At 33.1% G+C, this 20,201-nt stretch overlaps 2 protein-coding genes across 2 annotated transcripts; both read right to left on the bottom strand.

The window, feature by feature from the left end:
- Nucleotides 1–4,045: 4,045 nt before the first annotated feature.
- LOC132302570 (E3 ubiquitin-protein ligase RHA2A) lies at nucleotides 4,046–5,152 on the bottom strand. The gene has a single exon (XM_059799470.1). It carries the CDS (start codon nucleotides 4,856–4,858, stop codon nucleotides 4,361–4,363), a length of 498 nt encoding a protein of 165 aa, XP_059655453.1. The 5' UTR covers nucleotides 4,859–5,152; the 3' UTR covers nucleotides 4,046–4,360.
- A 6,223-nt stretch (nucleotides 5,153–11,375) lies between these two features.
- Nucleotides 11,376–16,126, bottom strand: LOC132302569 (fructose-bisphosphate aldolase 3, chloroplastic-like). The gene is made up of 6 exons (XM_059799469.1): nucleotides 15,815–16,126; nucleotides 14,351–14,620; nucleotides 14,120–14,229; nucleotides 13,758–13,848; nucleotides 12,582–12,851; nucleotides 11,376–12,042 (listed from the first exon to the last, which is right to left on the bottom strand). Exons 1-6 carry the CDS (start codon nucleotides 15,971–15,973, stop codon nucleotides 11,764–11,766), a joined length of 1,179 nt encoding a protein of 392 aa, XP_059655452.1. The 5' UTR covers nucleotides 15,974–16,126; the 3' UTR covers nucleotides 11,376–11,763.
- Between the last annotated feature and the right edge of the window lie 4,075 nt (nucleotides 16,127–20,201).

Below are 20,201 nucleotides of genomic sequence, written 5' to 3'. Positions count from 1 at the left end.
TGAAAGTTCGTAGTCTTGATCGCCACAGCTTGCTGGATCGCCTTTTAAGCGAAATGGGTAGCTGATGTTTTTGATATCTCCACATGAGGAAGAACAAACTTGCTGTAGTGATCTTGCTTGAGCTTCAGTGAAGAACGAAAAAATCAATAGGGATAAGTATGCAAGTAGTGCACTTGGTGGGTTTTCTTTATCAGTAAAGAAAATTAATGAAATGAATTTATTGCAGAAAATCTATTATGGACCACCATGACTTTACAATGTGTGAAATGGACTTATTATTAGAATTTGTTTCCATAGTTGAGATATGTTGACAGTAAAATTTAAAGGATGTAGATGAACGTCAAATCATTTTGGTTGGTGGCATCCATTTCACTTGACATACCCAAGTTGTGTGTTGAGTAAACCCTAAAGAATAATGAGTCTTAGGTCGAAGACACAATGCATTCGATGGATACATTATGGCACTATAATCCGAAACTATATAGCAAATTGTTGAACAATTAAATGTGTCAACTTTATTTAACTTTACATGAAACTTATAATTAACCGGAACTATATCGAACTATATAGTTTCGAAAAACATGTATTGTTGTCATCAAGGTCTTCAATTAAAAGCTTTGGCTCAACTCAAAACTAGTACAAGAGATTAAATCCAAAAGAACAAAGAATCACATAGTTATGTTTTAAGAAACATGACCCACCCTTCAACACAAATATCGCTCAAACTATGATTCGAACTTGAGACCTAAAGATAGTAACACTGAAAGTCAACCTTGAGATGTCACTTGATGTATCTATTAAGAATGGGACCATAATAAGCTACATTTAGAAGCTCAATAATCAAATAAAATTTTAATTTGGCTGAATATGAATATGTTAGAATTCCTTATATATAACAAATCCGTCGGCCCTCCTTAAAACTTACATTTTTTCCAATATATATATATATATATATATATATATATATTTGTTAAATAGTTCAGAAATATGTGGAAGCATTTTCCATCCAGGGTTTTTAAATCAAGTTTTGTATCTCAACCAGACAATAAAAATATCCATAAGTAATCCGAAAAATATGAATACACGAATCTCAGAACTAATGTGCAGCCCAAACATCATCCATAATAAGCTCACTTTAATTCTTTAGAAAGTTGCCTAGCCAACCCATCCGAGGGTTGGGCTGGGCCTGACTCCATGGTTGCCAAAGTAGGCAACCCAATTCCAATCCAAGAGCGTTGGTGTGTATGCACAAATCATCTTCTCCATTTCAAAATAGTTGTCCATCTTAATATTTATGACTCAACATTATAGATACCAAGGTGGCCAACTATTTTGGGACGGAGGTAGTATGGTTTAGAGAACGAGGCTCTTAGGATCATTTTAACCCTCCAAAAAACTTGTGGCTTTAGTCTTTAAAAAATTGAATCTAGCCGGACATGTGATTTGAGAGAGAGAGAGTACAAAAAAAGAATTTCACGCCTATTTGTACGGGATAAAAACAAGAATGATAATGATAAAGAAGTGATTTTTGTCGATGATTCGATGAACTTGGACTTATTTTCTAAGCCAATGTGTACAACCGAAGGGGACTTTTTATCAAGGCTTGAATTTATTACTGCATCAAATGAATAAAAACTTGGCGACGGTTTTCATTGGTAAGAGAAATAAAAAGATGTAAACAATGAAAAAAGTGAGAGGATGAAGCATCCCGAAAACCATGTTAGATTGACTTTTTGATACAAGCATATAAATTTTTTCATTTCCAATCATAGCAATTAGATGAATAATAATTTTAATTTTTTTCCTTGACAAGTAATATGCATACAAAAAATTAGAATTGTTTTCAGCTCATATTACAAAATTGATCAAACTTGAAAGCGAGCCAAGTTTTTGGCAGTAATATTTCAATGCAAGGTACTTGTCTTTTTCTCGCCCCTTATATAGGCCAAGGGCTTACGATGAATGGCGACCTTTTATAGCGATCTAACAGTGTGAGAGTTTTAGGGGTTCTAGAATCCTCCAATGAGTAACCTCTATAAATTTAGAAAATTTAGGCTACTCGGTAGAGTTCTATACACTGTTAGACAAACTCTACACTATTCTAGAGAAATTCAGATGGGTCTACAACTATGTTGAGAAAAGTCTAGAAAGTTTTCGTTCAAGCACCGTCCATGTCATCAGTCTGTGTTTATGTGTGGCCTCTCATGACGGGCCGTAACATCAAGCTCAAATTAAGCCCACGTATAATTGTTCAACTAAGTTGGACACTGTTTACCAAACTCCAATTAAACTTGTTTAGTAAAGCTGGAACTCAACATATAATTTAATCTTGTACCTGAGATCAAAATTGAAAAGAAAAATGTTTGATTAAAAATTCAAAAAAATTTATAATAATTGAGTTACATTTTTCGATCTTTGATAATCCCTTTTTTGATCTCAGGTACAAGATTTTAGAATTGTTTCGGTTTTATGTCTTTATTTTCGTCCAAAACAATTTCAAAATAGGCCCTGTGGAGTATTTTCAATAGTGATGGTTTTATATATATATATATATTCGGTACTTTATACCACTACAATGTTTTGCTAAACATGTTAAGATATTTATTGTTATTTTGATTTGACCCTTCTTTCCGCAACAAATGCAGTACTATTCAATTCGTAATAAATTTATCAATTTGCTTTTCTTTTTTTTTTGTTTCGCTATAATACGCATGCCAACAAGCAATAGTTTGGTAGTGTACTGCTTATGTTTGTATTGGGATAGCAATTTGTCTTTCATTTTGCTTTATCAAAAAATCCTAACCCACTTCTGTCATGTTTTAGTTGCTGTGCTGCAACGACATGTCATATTCACAATAAAATCATTTATTGTAATTACTATTTTTGAAGTTTACAAAAACATTTCTTTTCTTTTTCTCTTAAATAAAACAAGAAAATATAGAATTCCTAATAGAGATCAGAATGAAATAAAATATCATCAACACCCATGTTCTAATTCTAAGAATGTCATTGTCACAACACTGTAACAATGATTCGGAAAGTGTGTACCTATTGAAACTTTGGATATATTTCACACGTCCAACACGTTTAGGAATGAAAACAAAGCTAATAAACCTCACCTTAAGATACAAACTTATACCTTACGAGGCAGACTTATAGGAGAAAAACTTGCATGCGTCGGTGGTTGTACGGTGTAACAGGGATATTCAATAATCTAATATTACGCGTATGTTAAACTTGCAATAACAAATGCATTCAACATGTATGTAATACACGCGCATAGACGTGTGTAATACAAGTTTTTCTCAACTTATAGGAGAAAAAAAATCATGTGCGGTACACAATAATACCACACAGCAGACGGCCACAATGGCTTACACATGTGATTTGTTTATAAATGTAAATAGTCATATGATCATCAGTTTAACACAAGACTCAAGACTGAAATACTAAGGCCTGATTTGGTTTACGTTTTATTTTTGACATTTTATTTTGACCAAAAAAAAAAAAAAAAAAAAAAAACTACGTTTTGTGATAAAATGTTTTGAATGGTAGTCCGATGCATGTTTGAAATTGTCCATTTGTTGCATAATTTTTTAAATAAAAAACATGAAAACATACTTGGTAAAAAAAATCTACAAGTATAAAAAATATAATGGTTAATTTAAAAATATAATTTAAGAATTTTTTTTTAAAAAAAATTATCGTTCATCACTATCATAGCCGTTTTGAAATATGTAAAAATACCAAATTAATATTCAATACTATACAAAATAAAATATTTTTTTATTAAACACTCGGTATGTTTTTTCACTAATACCCAATAAAAACAAAAACACTAAAAACAAAACACATGTCAAACAAATTTTAAATCAATTACTGGAATTTAAAATTTTAAAAATATGTAATAATTAAAATTTTGAACTAAATTTCCTCATATTCAAATCTAAATCTCCAATTCATTTATTCACCATCTGCCACCATCTCAACAATTCCATTCAATCAGCAAGAAACATTATACAGATTAAAAGGCAACATTTTAGTGTAATACTTGAGAAAAAAACTTCTTTATTTATCCGAAAAAACTAAAAATACAAAAAAGGAAAATTTACAGCGGTGAAAAAAGAACCCTTCCAGAGCTCTTCAAAAAACTAGTGGAAAAATTAAAAACAAAGAATCTAAATTTAAGGAGGGTAAAAAAAAAAAAAAAATTAAATGGGCAAAATCAAAAGTTGTACAACGGTAAAAAGTAAAAAACTCATATCTAGCTCATCTCCCACTCTGATGACTTGATGATACATATGATCATTCACCATCAACATCATCATACGATCCATACATACAAACCCATGACCCCCATTCACCGCAAAGAGAACCACGTGACAAGGTCCCCATTCACGCGCCGGTCCGTGAGAGCCACGCGCTCCTCCGAAACCAGCGGCGACCGGCAGAGAGGACAGTTGAAGTTGAGGTGATCGAGCCATCCCTCAAAGCAATCCTTGTGGAAGATGTGGCGGCACGCTAACTTGCGCACCTGGTCACCGTCTCTCAAACCGGACAAGCACACCACGCAATCAGAGCCGGCCGTCGCACCACCATCTTCGCCGTACCGGTAGGAGAAAACCCGGTTCAAATTGAGCTGCTCGGCCAGCAAGATCAGACCGGATAATCCTGAGCCCACGGCGCCCAATAGCCCCTCGTCGACCTCGTCGGAATCGAATCTCGGAGAGAGGCCCATTGGTCGGAGGAGAGCGAAAAGGAGGGAGCGAAGATAACTTACGCAGCTGGCGACGACTGCCACTACAAGGATTGGGATCGATTCCGATGATACGTCGCTCAGCTGGCCCTGTAATCCCATCTTTTGATTTTAATATATGTGGAAGGCACGAGCCTGTATATATAGAAAGGTACAGAGAAAGAAAAGTGCTTTAGAGAGAGAGAGAGAGGGAGAAGGGAGGTGGTGGAGGAGTTAACGGAAATCGAGAATGCAACGGTGCAATGAGCAGAGAGTGCCAACACCTTATGGTTGATTTAATTATATATATATATATATAAATATTGTGTGGTATTGTATTGCTTTGTTAATTGCTCTAGAAGATACATACAGACACACAGTAACACGAAACCATATGGGAAGTGATGTGTGAATGTGGTTAACATGTTGTGTTCTACCTGTCTTATCACGAGGGACCTAAATAGTTGGAGATTTTTGGCATCATGCTTTAAGAAAAAGAATTCAAATTTGAACAAGTGTAAGATAAATTTTGTAATTTTTTATTTTAATATAGTCAAATATTTTATCAATATCAATCATGATAACAAAAATGTTGTCAAAAGAAAAATTATAGTTAATAATAGAATATTTATTTATATATATTAATGATCAATCCAAGTGGCAAAGCCTTCACATTTTGTAAATATTGTTTATTAACGCGTCTATATGGTTAAAGTGTGTCTATACATATAAGTATTATCAAACATTTCCCCCTCGAACGATATGAGAGGTCACAATCACTCTTTTTTGGAACTCAGGTGTTCTTGCTGATCTAACCCACCCCCTCTTAGAACCGAGTGTTTTCGCTTGTTTAACTTATATGAACTTATGCACAATCCTTCATTTTTCAGGAGAGATTGACTTTGATACCATCTGTCATAATTCATCCACACTATATATATATAAATTACTATTTCAAAAGCAAAACTGAAAAAAATAATAATAATTAGTAATTTGAAGATCTTTTTACCAACTACATCTTTGGGATCCAAATAAATTAGCATTTGGTCTTATGCTAAAATCAGCCTATCATCCGAAAGGTTGGTAAAATAAAAACTTAAAATAAAAAGGAGATTAGAATTTTCTTTAATAAAGCTACCTGAAGGTGCAGGATTTAGGTATTCGAGGTATTTTTTACAAACAGCAAATCCAAAAAGGAAGATTTTTCTTTGTGGAAGAATCATTTGAACATTCATTGTACAATACACATTAGTTGTCATGTTATCAAGTGATGTTGAAGTAAGGTAAAACTGTGTGGAATTTTTATTTTTATTTTTATTTATTATTTTTTTATACCATTGACAATAATATTAAGAGTTAATGGAGGAAAGAGATGATACAAAATAACTCGAATACAAACTTCCGAACACGAAACTTCCGACCACGAAAAGTGACCGACCATTTGACTTCAGTGTCTGCAGAATGAAACACATGACAAAATGAGAGGCGTGGGAGGCTTGACGCCTCAATTTGAGCCACCACACATGTGATGTTAAAAAACCAGAGCAAGTCTATCAAAAGTGTGGCTCTTAATTGAACTCACTTTCTCTCATCTTTCCAATAATAGCTTTGTTCAACAAAATAATAGTATTACTTCCTAACATTATGAATACAATAGAGTAAAATACAATCTCTTTTGGTCCACCATTTGCACACACTATAATCTATTTCAATTTTAAAATACTTTATTAGAACTTTTTTTTTTTTTTTTTTTCCAATACTTATTACATCTTTTAATTTAACTAATGAATGAGAACGCGCAATATCTAATATTTTCATTTTTTAGAATCTAATTTTTTTAATAAAAAAAAATTAGATTATTTTTTTATTATAACATTAGGGAATAAATTTTTAAATATACCCTTCTATGGTAGGTTTACATGTTTTTATAATTTCAAGGTAAGTAGAGTAAATAAAAAATAGTATTAAAAAAATAATACATTGAATTTTGAATTAAAAAAATTATTTTAATACAACAAAAATTTAAAAACTAAACAAATTTTTTTTTTTTTTTTGAGACGAATAAATTATTTTAATTTTCAACTCCAATTATTTGAAAATCATCAAAAGCACTAGCATAAAGAAATTTGAAAAAGACGAGAGAAAAAAAAAGCATGGTTTTGTGGTCAAAAATAAGGTTTGATAAGCCAAAAGAAATAGTAATAAGATATTTGTGGTGGTTTGTTTTCCACCACTTGTTATGACAAAACAATGTACAAAGCTTGTTGGATTATGGGTGGTATGAATTTAATAAAATGATGTTACAGGTACAAGTTAACATCCCAATTAATATAAACAAGTGATTTGGCCACTTAAAATTTTATATATATATATATATATAAGAATTCATAGACTCATTACAACGAGGAATTAATTAATTGTTATAGGAGGTGGAAAAGAAATTGTCACCAGAATCTGCAACAGGTAAAAGACGACGCGTTGGGCGGTGGAGAGATTGGACCTGTTTGGACAAAGAGAAAGATATTTTTCCGTGATATCAGGTCATTAAATTAAAAAACAAAAACTAGTTGAAACAGTGAATGGTACAACTAAACTAAACTAAATTAAATTAAATTAATAAAAGAGTTTAGAGAAGATAATGCAAATCTCCACCGTCTAAAGAAGATTTGCATATCCACCGACCACACTCTTGATGCCCTATAATAATCATCTACTCAAACAACTTGTTCTTATTCTAATATCTTTAATTTATTTATATATATATATATATATATATAAGCATATTATTATATATATTTGCATATTTATATAATGCCCTTTTTTATTGATCACAAGAATGAGAATCTATGAGGGCAGTACCGTGAACAAGTTGTTCCTGATTAGATATGTACACGATATAACTTTCATATAAAAATATTATTTTCAGTTTTAAATCCGTAACATCTAAATCACAATGGAACAATACCCGTCCCTCGTTGTATAGAGCTAGCAAGTTACAAGATGATCCTTCCATTGCGTGCACAATGAAACTACTTTACATCGACTCTCCTTATATAAGGTTAGACCCGTGCACGACACTTCATTATGAAAAGTCAAATGATTAGAGTTTTGCCTTCACATATGGGGGTGACTGTTTCTTTGATTTCAATCTTGAAAAACTGTTGTTACATATCCACCCTAATACTTTTATTAAAAAAAAAAAAAACTAATTTTAGAAACAAGTATTTTGTAGATACATGAAAACCAGCACTGAGTATGTAAAAGTTAGTGTGTGTGTGTGTGTGTTTACTGTTCCAAGCTGGGTACAGGAACAACAAATCCTTTTAAATTAGGTTCAGCATCCAAGTCTCCAGAAACTTTGATAATAATTTAAAACAAAGGAAGTTGTATGAATTAGGAAAAGTACGGAAGAATTTAAAATTATACAGATGATGAGATTATAAACCTAAAAAAAAAAAAAAAAAAAGAAACTTAGAACAACATGCACGGAAGGTCAGAATGAGCTAAGCAGCTGTTGAAAAGAGCAACCTGCAACAATATATATATATTTTGTCATAATTTAATTTCAAATTAATATTATTTTTTACAATCAAATAGTTTATGCTTCAAGTGAATTGTTAATTTAGACTTGCTCAAGTCATAAGAAGAATCGAGAAATAATTTGGTAGATGATAATGAGAGAGATGACGACAACAGGGAACTGACATGCGACTATACAAGCATTCGTCCAAACATGTCAATTGCATCCAGTCCACTTATGAAAATTATTGAACTTATAAAATAAAATTAATATTTTGATGAGACCAAATAAATGCAAATATTGTAAAATGAAAATTTAGAAATCTTTATCTCAACTGTAGTAACAATACATAAATAATGTCTCACTTCTGCAAGTACTTTTTATTATTTTTGTGAGCATTATATATATATATATATATATATATAATGAAATTTTAAATTAAATATTTTTCGATCTCAAATTTAAAGTACCAATTCAGTACTCAAAAAATAACATTAGGATGACTGCAGACGAGTACAAAATGCACTCTTTAAAATCATAGAATTAAAAAATAGTAATTAATTTTAAATCTCACCGCAACAAGCTGATAATTAAGGATTGTTTTATAGGAATAGATTAGAATTTTATTTTCTTATGAGGTAATATAAAGAATACGTTTGCTATTTAAAAAGTTTCATTAATACACCCAAAACTCTTCTCCTGTATTATAGAAGAGCGTTTTGAAGAAGCTAGAGGGTACCAACTTATCCAAAACGGTCTTCTAAGCCCCGAAAACTCTTTTTCTTAAACTATTTGAATGCTAATCCAAACAGCTTACAAGCCCAAAAAGTCAAAAATAGCATTTAAAAAGCCAATTCAAACCGGCCTTGAAATTAAAGTTTTGGAATTGGAATTAGAATGGATGGAATTGGAGAAAAATAACTCAGAAATGAACTAAATTTTTTTTCAATTCCATCAATTTCAATTCTAAAACTAAAACTACAATTTCATGAGGCCGAAGACAGCCTAAAGATAAAATTGAGAGTTTTTTTTTTTTTTTTTTTGAGAGTTGAATTGTTAATTACTTGCCATGAATTACTGTGTGAAAGAGAAATTTCATATTAGGTTGATGCAGTGGCGGATCCAAGGGAGGGCTTGGGTGGGCTTGAACCCCCCCTAAAAAAAAAAAAAAAATTTTTTTTTTTAGTATAGGTATATTTAGCCTAATGTTTAAAATAAATAAATAAATTAGTAGTTGTATTAGCTATCCAATTTTAACCCATCCAAACAAAGCCTAATATTTAAGTTACAATTTTAAAATAAAGGCCTAAGTCAAGTAAGCCTTAAACAATCACTAAGCCAAACCACAAAGAACTCCTAAATTCTTAATCTTGCACAAAACAGAGAGCTCACTCATTCTCTTCCTTTAAAGTCTAACCCTATTTTCTCTAAAAAATTTCAACTCTTTAATCTTTCGATTCTCAATTTTTCATTGTTTAATATTAGCCCTTCATTAACAATTCCTGAATTTGTCCTTGACGAGAGAGTTGCAACTTGCAACCTACAACCTACCATGTTTATTAGATTGATGTAACTAGGCAGCTAACTTGTAATGAGATTGCCCTTTACTGCTCCCAAACTGGGTCCAAAAGCTACAATTGAGCAGATCAAATCTACATGTCTCAATTTATTTGTTAGTGGGCATCCGAACGAGTGTGACCGGATTCGAGTTCCTTTTTCTTAATTTGTTAGAATAAAAAATAAATAAGAAAAATTTATTAGTGCTCTTGAACCAGAGCTTTATATTTGGGCACTTAGCTGGTAAGTGCAGTTTTTTCACTCTTTTATTTTTTTATTCTCTCTCTCATGGTGCTAGTAACAACATTTATGCAATCCTGACCTAACTTTTCCGCCATTATTGAATAAAGCATTAGTCCGAACTAAAGGAAAAATTCTACAATATCCGAAAATATTTTAACTAATGGTATCGTCCTCAATCAAAGTATCTCGAGGTACTATGAAAGTATTGTAGAATTTCTCGGTATAGTAATGCAATTAATTGAGAGAAAAGGAAAGATGTTGATTGATCGATTCTCATGATAGGGTTTGTGAGAGGTCACCAGGCATAAGGGTTAGGGAGATTCCTAAAGGTTAATTGACAGGTTCATGCATCAAACTGATTGGAACATGTAAGTTACATATCATCTGAGTATTTATATATAACATAGGATGATAATGGTGATTGCTATTTAAGGTCAGGTCTGCGGTGTTGTCCGGTTTACCCCTGGCGGCCCTTGGAAATTTGGAGGATCGAGTGCTTCCCATCCCCAGTCGTAAGGGTGTGGCACGACATTTTCTACGTAAGAAAAAGTTGCATTAGGTAGCCTACACAGCTAAATCAGACTCGATTTCAAATTTTAAAAAAAAAAAAAAAAATACACAAATTCGAGAGAGTGAATAGACAAGACTTAACTTATTATTTTGTACAAAGTGATTATTCCGTTTGAAACTCGAAGTTGCATTCAAACAGTTGTGAATTCAAACTTTTACCATTATTGTAAGCAATACCCTTTTCACCATCTTACTAAGCAATGAGTGGACTTTGATTTTAGTTTTCACATAAGATAAAAAATGATTAATCTTTCAAAATGACATATAAAAACATAAATTTCCAAAAAAGACAAAAAATCGTACTGATAAAAGAATCATTTCACATGACATTCAAACGCAAACCAAAATTCTAGTCTAACCCATCTCAATAAAGGATTAGATCAACGCACAACTCCCGTTATTGCAAGATCTGAAAGAGTCGGATCACAACAAAACAAACTTATCGTTGCACCAAGGCCTGGCCTCTGGTTTGGCATGCCCTTAACAATCATGAAGTGTACTAACATAGTATAATAAAATTAGCTGTCTTCTTCTTCAGCATTCCCATATAAAAATTTGATGAACTCTTGTCCTACCCAAGATTTTAATACTGGAGAAAAATATAATTACCATCACAAACTAAATAAAAAACATTAGCATTCCAATAGCTACATTGCACAATATAAATCCTCTCAATAAATTTATCTTCTGCAATTGTTCTATGTTTGAGATTTTGAGCAATTAAGTGAGACAAACTATCAGGCGAGTGACTGAAAGAAAATAATAAGAAGATTAAATTACAAATAAAATCATTAAGAACATTTCAAGCCTTTTCCACAGTTCACAGTACCAAAATGAACTCTGGTAACAGTCTCAAGATCCAGGTCTTTTAATGAACATAAATTAAAGATGGTACATGCACCCTCTCTTTCACAAACCCCGTCTTTTTTCGTGGGTTTAAGTTCGAGAATTTCTCTTCTCAGAAAGGAATTATTCAGAAGCACTCACCTATTGAGAGAGCCGAAGAGCATGAAGGAAAAATGTAAGCCTAACTAGTAAGTCTCTTCAGCACCCACTTCTAAAAATAAGGAAAAATTGCATACGTAGAAAGTACACATATAGAACGGTACAAGAAATGGAATTTGCATTAAACTCGGGATTAGTAGGTGTAGCCCTTAACGAACATTCCTTTCTTAGCTTCCTCGCTCTCTTCTTCAGCAGAGTACCTTCCAAGCTGAGCCATGGAATTTGCCTTTGCACGCATCAAAAGCGCCTTTTGTGCAGCTTCTACATTCTCGGGATGTCCTTGCCATGTCTTAAGCACAGAGTTCTGTAGGGCACGTGCATAGGAGAAGGAAACATGCCATGGGTTGGGGCTCTGGTTCATTGCATTCAGATTTAGAGTTGCTTCCATTTCAGATTGTCCCCCAGACAAGAACTACAAAGTAAAGAAATAATTTATTTAGAAATCAATAATAAAAGACAAATAGAAATCAAGAACATATACGTGTGAAAATGGTATAACAACGCATAAATAGCAACAAGGTGCAGAGGCCAAATCATCATTAGTACCAAGATAATTCAAAAGGACACGAATAGATAATTGACCAAGGTATATTGGTATTGGCCATTGACACCATTATTAAGATCCAAGGAGTTGAAACTGCTCTTGTTCCACATCAAACACAAAGTCACAAACAAATATTACTGAATTAGAAAATTGCCATCGTGTGAGTCAATGTAACAGCATCTTAGATGCATTGTTGGCCAAAATTATATCAGCTTGACCATCTCTGTCTTTGTTTGCTAAAGACATTGTAGAATGGTAGTTAAACATAACCATTGGAAATGTTAACCTTCACTGTATTCAGTAAACTTTGGCTATAAAAACTCAAAGGATATAACTCAATCGTTGCAAAAATAGGTATAAGTAATGAAGCACTTTAATTTCACCAAAATTGGTTCAGGAGTTTGTACCATGATTCCTGGAACTGCAGGAGGTACTCTCCTCTTCAGCATGGTGAGTGTATATTTGGCAACAGTCTCTGGAGAAGCTTTCACCTTATGTTCAGCCCCTGGTGTTACCATGCTGGGCTTAAGTAGTATCCCTTCAAACTTAACATTGTTCTCTGCCAAGTAGTAGAAGACTTCTGCCCACACACTCTCTGCCACCTCAAGTGTCCTCTCAATTGGGTGGTCTCCGTCGAGAAGAATCTCAGGTTCCACAATAGGCACAAGACCATTGTCCTACACAAGAAATCACAATAATAAAAAACGATTGCAAAATGATCGAAACAATTTGAGGGGGGAGAAACAGGGATTAAGTAAATAAAAAATAAAAAATCTCAAACAAGTCTGTCTCTTTGTAGACTTGTAGTATTTATTTCAATTCTAATTTGTTTACTCAATGAACCCAAACATCCTCAGATAGGTCCAATGCAAGAGAAATCCAGAATGCCATTTGACACACAATAAAGTAGTGGGGGCCAAATTGATGATTAAAACTTAATAAAACTCTTTAACCTGTCAAAGAAGCAGTCAAAAAACCCAAAAGCTGTAAAACTCTCTCATTCTTTATTAACCACAAAGTTCACAAACCATATCATTATTGATCCATGAGGAGTTCTGTAATGAATAAACATTAAAAGGTAAATACACTCAACTTTTTTGGATGACATCATTTTGCCATGTCCTTGAATCCAGTGCCAAGAAGGCACAAAAATTTGAATTAAATTTTGTATTTCATTAACAATTTGGGTTGGCAGAACTGGAGAAGGCAGGAGTTGAATTTTCATAGGCTAGTACAAATAAGAAATAACTACTCAGGATATTTGCCTTCTACATTAATCCCCTGCATCTCAACTATGACCCACCAAATTTTCCAAACAGTTAATTGTGAATCTATCCATACAAGAACTAATGCTTACAAGCACATTATTTCAAGATTTCCCCCAAAACACACTTGTATTGGAAACTTAGATCAGAAGTTTTCATCTGTGTTTCCTTTTGACACCTAAAGAACCTAGTTTGCAAGCATTGGACGAACAAAGTACTTGAGAGGACAGTTCAGTATTAAATATTCTCTATCTCTTACTTCACTAGACAAGTTTTAGTATATCCAGTAAAAGACAGATTTATAAGATGAAGTAATACCTGAGAGATAGCAGCATAACGTGCGAGTCCCCATGCAGCTTCTTTCACAGCCAAAGCAGAAGGACCACAAGGAATGCTGACAACTGTGCGCCTAGAATTTTATTTCAAACAGACGCAAAGTGGTAAGAACTATGCCATAATATTTCTTTTTTTTTTCCTAGTTGATACTCACACACACGTCTCTTCTAAGACTTGAACCCCTGACCTCCCTTTGGGAAGTAAGAGGCAGATACCACTAGGCCACTAGCCCGTTGGTTCATAATATTTCCTTTTCCACATAAATATAAACTACTATGCTTAAAACCAGAAAGTTTCACATAAACTAACAGGTACATGTATGTGCAAGATAAGAAATAACTTACCACTTTGCAAAACGAGCACCTTGCTTATAGTATTCAGCTGATCTAGAAGCCAATCCATCTAATCCTTGGCACCAAGATTCATTGTTGGATCCTGGTAGGGGAACCAAACCCTGAAAACATGTGCAAAAGATGACAATTGGGAGAGAGAAGTTATTACTAAGACAAATATCTCAGGTCAAATGATGAAATATAAAATTTTCTAAAACTATGGCAAATGTCATGAAAGCATACCTTGTCAACTTTGATGCCCGGTACAATATTTTCTTCATTCAAGCAATCCACAAACTTCTTCCCATTTGTTGTCGACTGATAAAGAGTCTCCTCGAAGAGAATGGCACCAGAAATATATTCACCAAGGCCAGGAGTAGTCAACAAAAGTTGTCTATACGCTTGCCGGTTGACTTCTGTATTGTCCAGGCCAATAGACGCTAACCTCTTCCCACACGTAGCATTTGATTCATCAATTGCAAGGATACCACGACCAGGAGATGCAATAGATTTCTAACCCATCCAAAAAGAAACAAAAGGTAAATAAGACTGCATGTTTGCACACGCACACACATATACATCTGGCTTATATATTTTCACATCGATGCACACTCTATTGGTAGTTTGTAGTATGATAAGATCATAGAAATTTGTAGCACTATAAGCTAAAAAAGAGCTTTTTCTCATAGCATAACAAGTCAGAGATCTTAGATTAAGAAGCATATATTTATCAGAAGAAAAGTAGGGTAAGAGAACAACGAAAGAAAAGGGAATCATCCCGACAAAATAAGAAAAATAGATACAAAAGACAACTTGGACAGTGAACAATTTGTTGCAATGCAAATAAAAGCGTTAGGTTCAAACAGTCAAATCAACGCCAATAGAAGCCTTTCTCCATTAATCGGTTCCATTTTCAAAAAAAATTCGTAGAAAATTCAAAACGTTGACATAATTTGGCAAACAATTCTACCAAAATATAATTTTTCTGTAAACAAATGACTGTCCTTCCAAGAAAAGGAACCATATGAAGAAACATACTAGACAGGCTATTCAGAAAGTCAGGGTTTTGGAAGTCAAAAACACAGATTTTGGAAAATCAAGTAGGTAAATATGAATTTAACAAACCCCATTAACTAGGAAAAAAAGAATTTAACAAACCCCATTGGTGAATATGATGTGTTCACAAACACAAACTGTCGTATCAGCATTAAAGGAATTCAATTACTCGGTCGTGCTAACAAAGATCACATCATTCAATAAATTAATCATCTTTCCATATAATAATTGTCAATATATATGTGTATATATATATATATATATATGTATATATATATATTTAATCATCTTTTCTATAAATTATATCGTTTCGAGCAACCATGATTCTTTAAAAATAAGAAGTTCTGTAATAGAGTGGGTTATCATCAATTACAGGAATAAAAATATATGCAAACCAAACAACACACACCAAAAAATCGCAAATTAAGATCAAAGTTCACAAATTTAACAGCTAATTAATCAACGTATACACAAATCTTCAATGAGAACAAGCGAGAATAAAAGCGAACAGAGCTTTTAAACAAAAATAATTCAATGATAAGTAAACAAAGCATGCAAACAAGCACTAAATTTACACACACATTTGTATATATATTTTATAGTTGTGTGTTTGTTGTATGTGATTAATTGATGGGGGAAAAAGGAACTCACGGCGGTTCGGACGAGCTCGTCGGTGTAAGATCCGGCGCGGACGACGGAAAGGCGGTGAGAGGCCAACCTAGGGGACGATCCAGGCCGTTGACTAAAGGATTGTTGACCAATCCACTGTGAAGACGATGCGTTCAACTTTACCAAACTCGAGCACGCCATTGATACAACAACTGATCAATCACGAGCTCTATATATATATACACACGAAAATGTGTGTGTATTTTTCTCTCCGATGTCGTCACCGGTTTATAGAAATTATAGTTTTGAGCGGAGACGAAGTTAAACGTCTTTTGTTTTCTCTGCAATGAAAAGGTAACAATAGGACAACATAGATGAGTGTCTACCAAACAGTCCTTATCGAATTTTTCCGTGATGCCAAGAATGCCCTCTTTATAATGAGCAAATTATCTGGTCACAGAGATAAAATTCCCAAACCGTCCTCATTGGATTTTCTATTTTCGGCCTTCTGTCCCAACAAACACACTACCAGCTTCGCCTATCATGCTCGTGATATAAGTTTAGTTATAAATATATATAATATTTTCATGCTCGGGTTGGACTTTGGGTTTCATCGCACATCAATCCAAGCTCGGACCGAATTGATTTCTGGCTCAAAATATTCAGTCCAAACTCAAACCGAAATTAGAAAAATATTGCCTAAGCCCATAAATTTCGAGCTGGACTCAAGTTATTTTGGGTTGGGCTCGCCTGAGTTGCAGCCTTAAGTGTGCTCGAGTTTGATGGATGGAGTTGTAATGCAAATGTAATTAGACTTCACTAGTATTTAACGAGTGAGGTGTAAATTGAATTTATTCGCCAAATACCTATTATTTTTAGGATAATGCGTAGGTACTCACGGTGAGTAACTTCACCCTACTTACCCCTTCCGTGTTTCAATAAAAATTAACACATAAGTTTTAATAACAAAATTAGTAAAATAATTTAAAAAAAAAAAGTCAGATCGACCCCCCTTTCTCTTTTCCTCTCTCTCATCGATTCCTAAATCCACGCCCTCCTATCTCCACTGTTCTTTCTCTCATCGATTTCCAAATCTACCGGTTGATCACCAAACCAATCTCGAGATACCTGTCTATGGAGATAGGAAACCCCTTGTCTATTCCATACTGAATGTCACCGACAGAACTGCTTAATAAACTGAACCAGGGCATGTTGAGCGCCCACACGCAGCCCTTTGCAAGTTGAGTCGGCTTGGGACGCTTGCTCGCTGTCCTTAGTTTGCCTTTCAGTTCAAACTACTAATGCTTTTGTTGTTGAATGGGACGTGATGCTTTTTACCAACGAATCTCCTTTACTAATACTTGGTAATTTGAATGTAAAAGGTCTATTTAGACCTTGTATGCATAGGGAAGTAAGGCATGTATGGAAAGAGCCAAGGCTGAACGCTAATTGGGCAACAGTTTCTAGATCCACTATCAGACCTCACTTTACATGCAAAGCACGAGGAAGTTGAAGGGTAGATCTATGAAGGTGAAAAGAAGAAAAATAGTGGAGAGAGAGGAGGGCATGGGTTTGGGAAGCAATGAAAAAGAGAAAGGGTGAAGAAGAAGAACGGTGGAGAAAGTTGGGGGAATGGATGAAAGAGAGAGAGAAAAGAGAAAGAGTTTTTACCCAATTTAAACGGTGTCTATTAAAACTGATGTGATTTAAACGAGTCGATCCAACTTTCTTCTCTTTTTGCTAATTTTGTTATTAAAACTGACATGTTATTCTTTTATTAAAACACATAAGGAGTGAGTGGTGTGAAATTACTCATCAATGAGTAACTAAGGGTGCGTTTGGATAAGTAGGAGAGAAAAGAAATGAAATGATAGTATTAATTATAAGAGAAAAGAAATGAAATGAAATGAAATGATAGCAATAATTTCTATTTATATTTGAATAGATAGAAAAGAAAATTAGTATTCTTATTTGGATATGATAGAGGGTAGAAAAATGATAATAATGAAATTATTATCATATCCTTTAAAATAGATGGGATATGAGTGAAATAATAATTTCTTCCTTTTAATTATTGAGGGTAGTTTCGAAATTATTAAAATACTACTTAAACACTATCATTTCTCTCCCTATCTTCTTATTTTTTGAGAGATAGAGCTATCCCTCCCTATCCTTTCTTTTCTCTTATTTTAACCTACCCAAACACAATTTACACTATCCTTTCTTTTCTTTTCTCTCACTATCCCTCCAAATCTCTCAATCCAAACATACTCTGGGCATTGTCCTTATTTTTTTATAAATAAAAGACTCTAGTTTTGTCACAAATTTTAAAGGACTGTTTTGTCTTTTTAGCACGGTGCAGATGGGTACCCTCAAAGTGTTAGAATTTTAGGATTTGAAGGGATGGGCCAGTGGAGGGAGGGGGCGGCGATAGTCTCATCGACCCACTCTCTCTCTGTCAACCTAACATTGACAACCTCCCTCGTGATTAACTCCATCTCCACTGAACTATTTGGAGTCTTGCGTAACTGAGAATGAGATACAATCATAACATAGATAAATGTATACATATAAAATTATACATATACTACAATTTTTATAAACCATCAACTTTAATTTTTTTTTTTTTTTTTTTTTTTGACCTTTTATCAATTGAACGCACCTTTATGGCCGCTTCAATAGCCGTAAAGCTAAATGTACTGTAACAAGTCTATCATTTGAGCAACTAAAGATATAAAATAAAACTCTTAAAGTCTTAATCAAACTCAAACCCCAACCTAACCTCCAGACAATTCACCTACCCTAATTTGGTTTCATCAATCATACATAGCTCATAACTTCATAAGCAAACATCACCAAATAGTCAAATACTCAAATAGTTAACCTTATCGTGAATATATTTTATCATTTTTATACTCTAAGCAAATTCTCATTTTTATACGTTTTTTGTTTTTAATTTTTACTATTTATCCTTTTGCATCCCACTCCCGAATTCGTTCTTATTCCTCATCTAACTCAGGTCATAATTAAGATAAGAAAATGAATTAATGATTAATCCATTATTTAAGTGTACAATAATTGAATACTTTTGAGTTACTTGTTCCAAAGAGCATGATCCCAACTTGATTTTCACTTACCCATCACCATTTGATTATCGGTTATGATGTCCTATGGTCCATCGAAAAATGTGGACCCCTGCTGCACCCAAACACTGTCAGCTTGTTAATAAAGTATGCATTAATGTATAGGATAAGAACAAATCTCACCGTATCAATCCCTCAGGCCTTAATACATTGGCATTCATGCACGCATACAATTCCAAACTGGGCTCAGTATAATAAACCAAAACCGAAAAGGCAAAGCATTAAACCAGAAGACAAACAAGTCCATTGAAAGATATTTAAGGTAAATTAATCAATAAACAGGGGCCAATATTTGGTTTTGACATAATGTGAATTTTGGAAGCAATTGCAGTACAAACAGTGTACTTGCAGTAATACTAGTAGGCTTGTTTGATTTGTAATTATGAAAACAATTTTTTGTTTTTCAAAAATTGAAAACAAAAAATTGTATAAAAAACTCAATTTAATTTAATTTTTTGAAAACTTAATTATAAAAAAGTTTGTTTTTACATAACAGTCTTTTATATTTCTCTTAAAACTGTCCTCTATTTTTAAAATTTTTGAGAATCGTTTTCAAAGTTACAAACCAAGCATGCCTAATTTTTTTTTTCAACTAGCATTCTATTGTAGTGCAATTTTTTTCTTACTTCTCTCTTGAGTATATATAATAAATAAAATAAAATATTGGTTTTTGTGTCCTAGTTTAAGCCATTTTGCATCTCTACCAAAACGTGCATTCTTAATTTCAAAAAAGATATCACTAAGTTATAGTCCAGATGATACCAACATACAATTTAAATTAGCATAAGAGGAAAATTATTGAAAAGTGTTCTTCAATTTCAATTTCTAAGTACAAAAGCCTGGGGACAAAATTGTCAATTAAATTCGATAACAGTTGGTGAATAGGAAATTAGGAATAAATTATACTTATCTGCATTTGCCAATATTTTACGCAGGCCTCCTTCATATTTTATAATTTTATTTACGTTGACAAATATGTTAATGTCAGCAATATAAAATTGATAGAAGATCGGTTACATTTCTAATGTCTGAAATGATGGTAAACATCTCATAAACAAACACAATAAAAAATAAGTAAAATTATAAAATATAGATGATATCTATATGGAATATTGATAAATTTTTAAAAAAAAATTAGTGAAATTTACCGTTAATAATTTTACAAACTTTATGTCAGTTTCTGACTAAAAACTCTCGAATCTTATAAAAATATTTTAATCACCTCCGTATAATTCACCTATACTATTTTGATTGAAACAATCTTAACTCGTAAAAAATATCAACAA

Source organism: Cornus florida, unplaced genomic scaffold, assembly GCF_030987335.1.
Source record: "Cornus florida cultivar Cherokee Brave unplaced genomic scaffold, ASM3098733v1 CherokeeBrave_3.0.0_Hap2_Chr04, whole genome shotgun sequence".
NCBI lineage: Eukaryota > Viridiplantae > Streptophyta > Magnoliopsida > Cornales > Cornaceae > Cornus > Cornus florida.
Note: the sequence above shows the minus strand (reverse complement) of the source record. Positions and strands in the feature narration are given on the sequence as shown.

What these genes read in the sequence shown, in the direction of transcription:
- LOC132302570 (XM_059799470.1), bottom strand. Translation starts at nt 4,858, where the DNA reads ATGGGATTACAGGGCCAGCTGAGCGACGTATCATCGGAATCGATCCCA.
- LOC132302569 (XM_059799469.1), bottom strand. Translation starts at nt 15,973, where the DNA reads ATGGCGTGCTCGAGTTTGGTAAAGTTGAACGCATCGTCTTCACAGTGG. An exon ending in CGGGCATCAAAGTTGACAAG is followed by an intron (nt 14,230 to 14,350) that starts GTATGCTTTCAT and finishes ACATGTTTTCAG; the next exon opens with GGTTTGGTTCCCCTACCAGG. An exon ending in GGTGCTCGTTTTGCAAAGTG is followed by an intron (nt 13,849 to 14,119) that starts GTAAGTTATTTC and finishes ATAAAATTCTAG; the next exon opens with GCGCACAGTTGTCAGCATTC.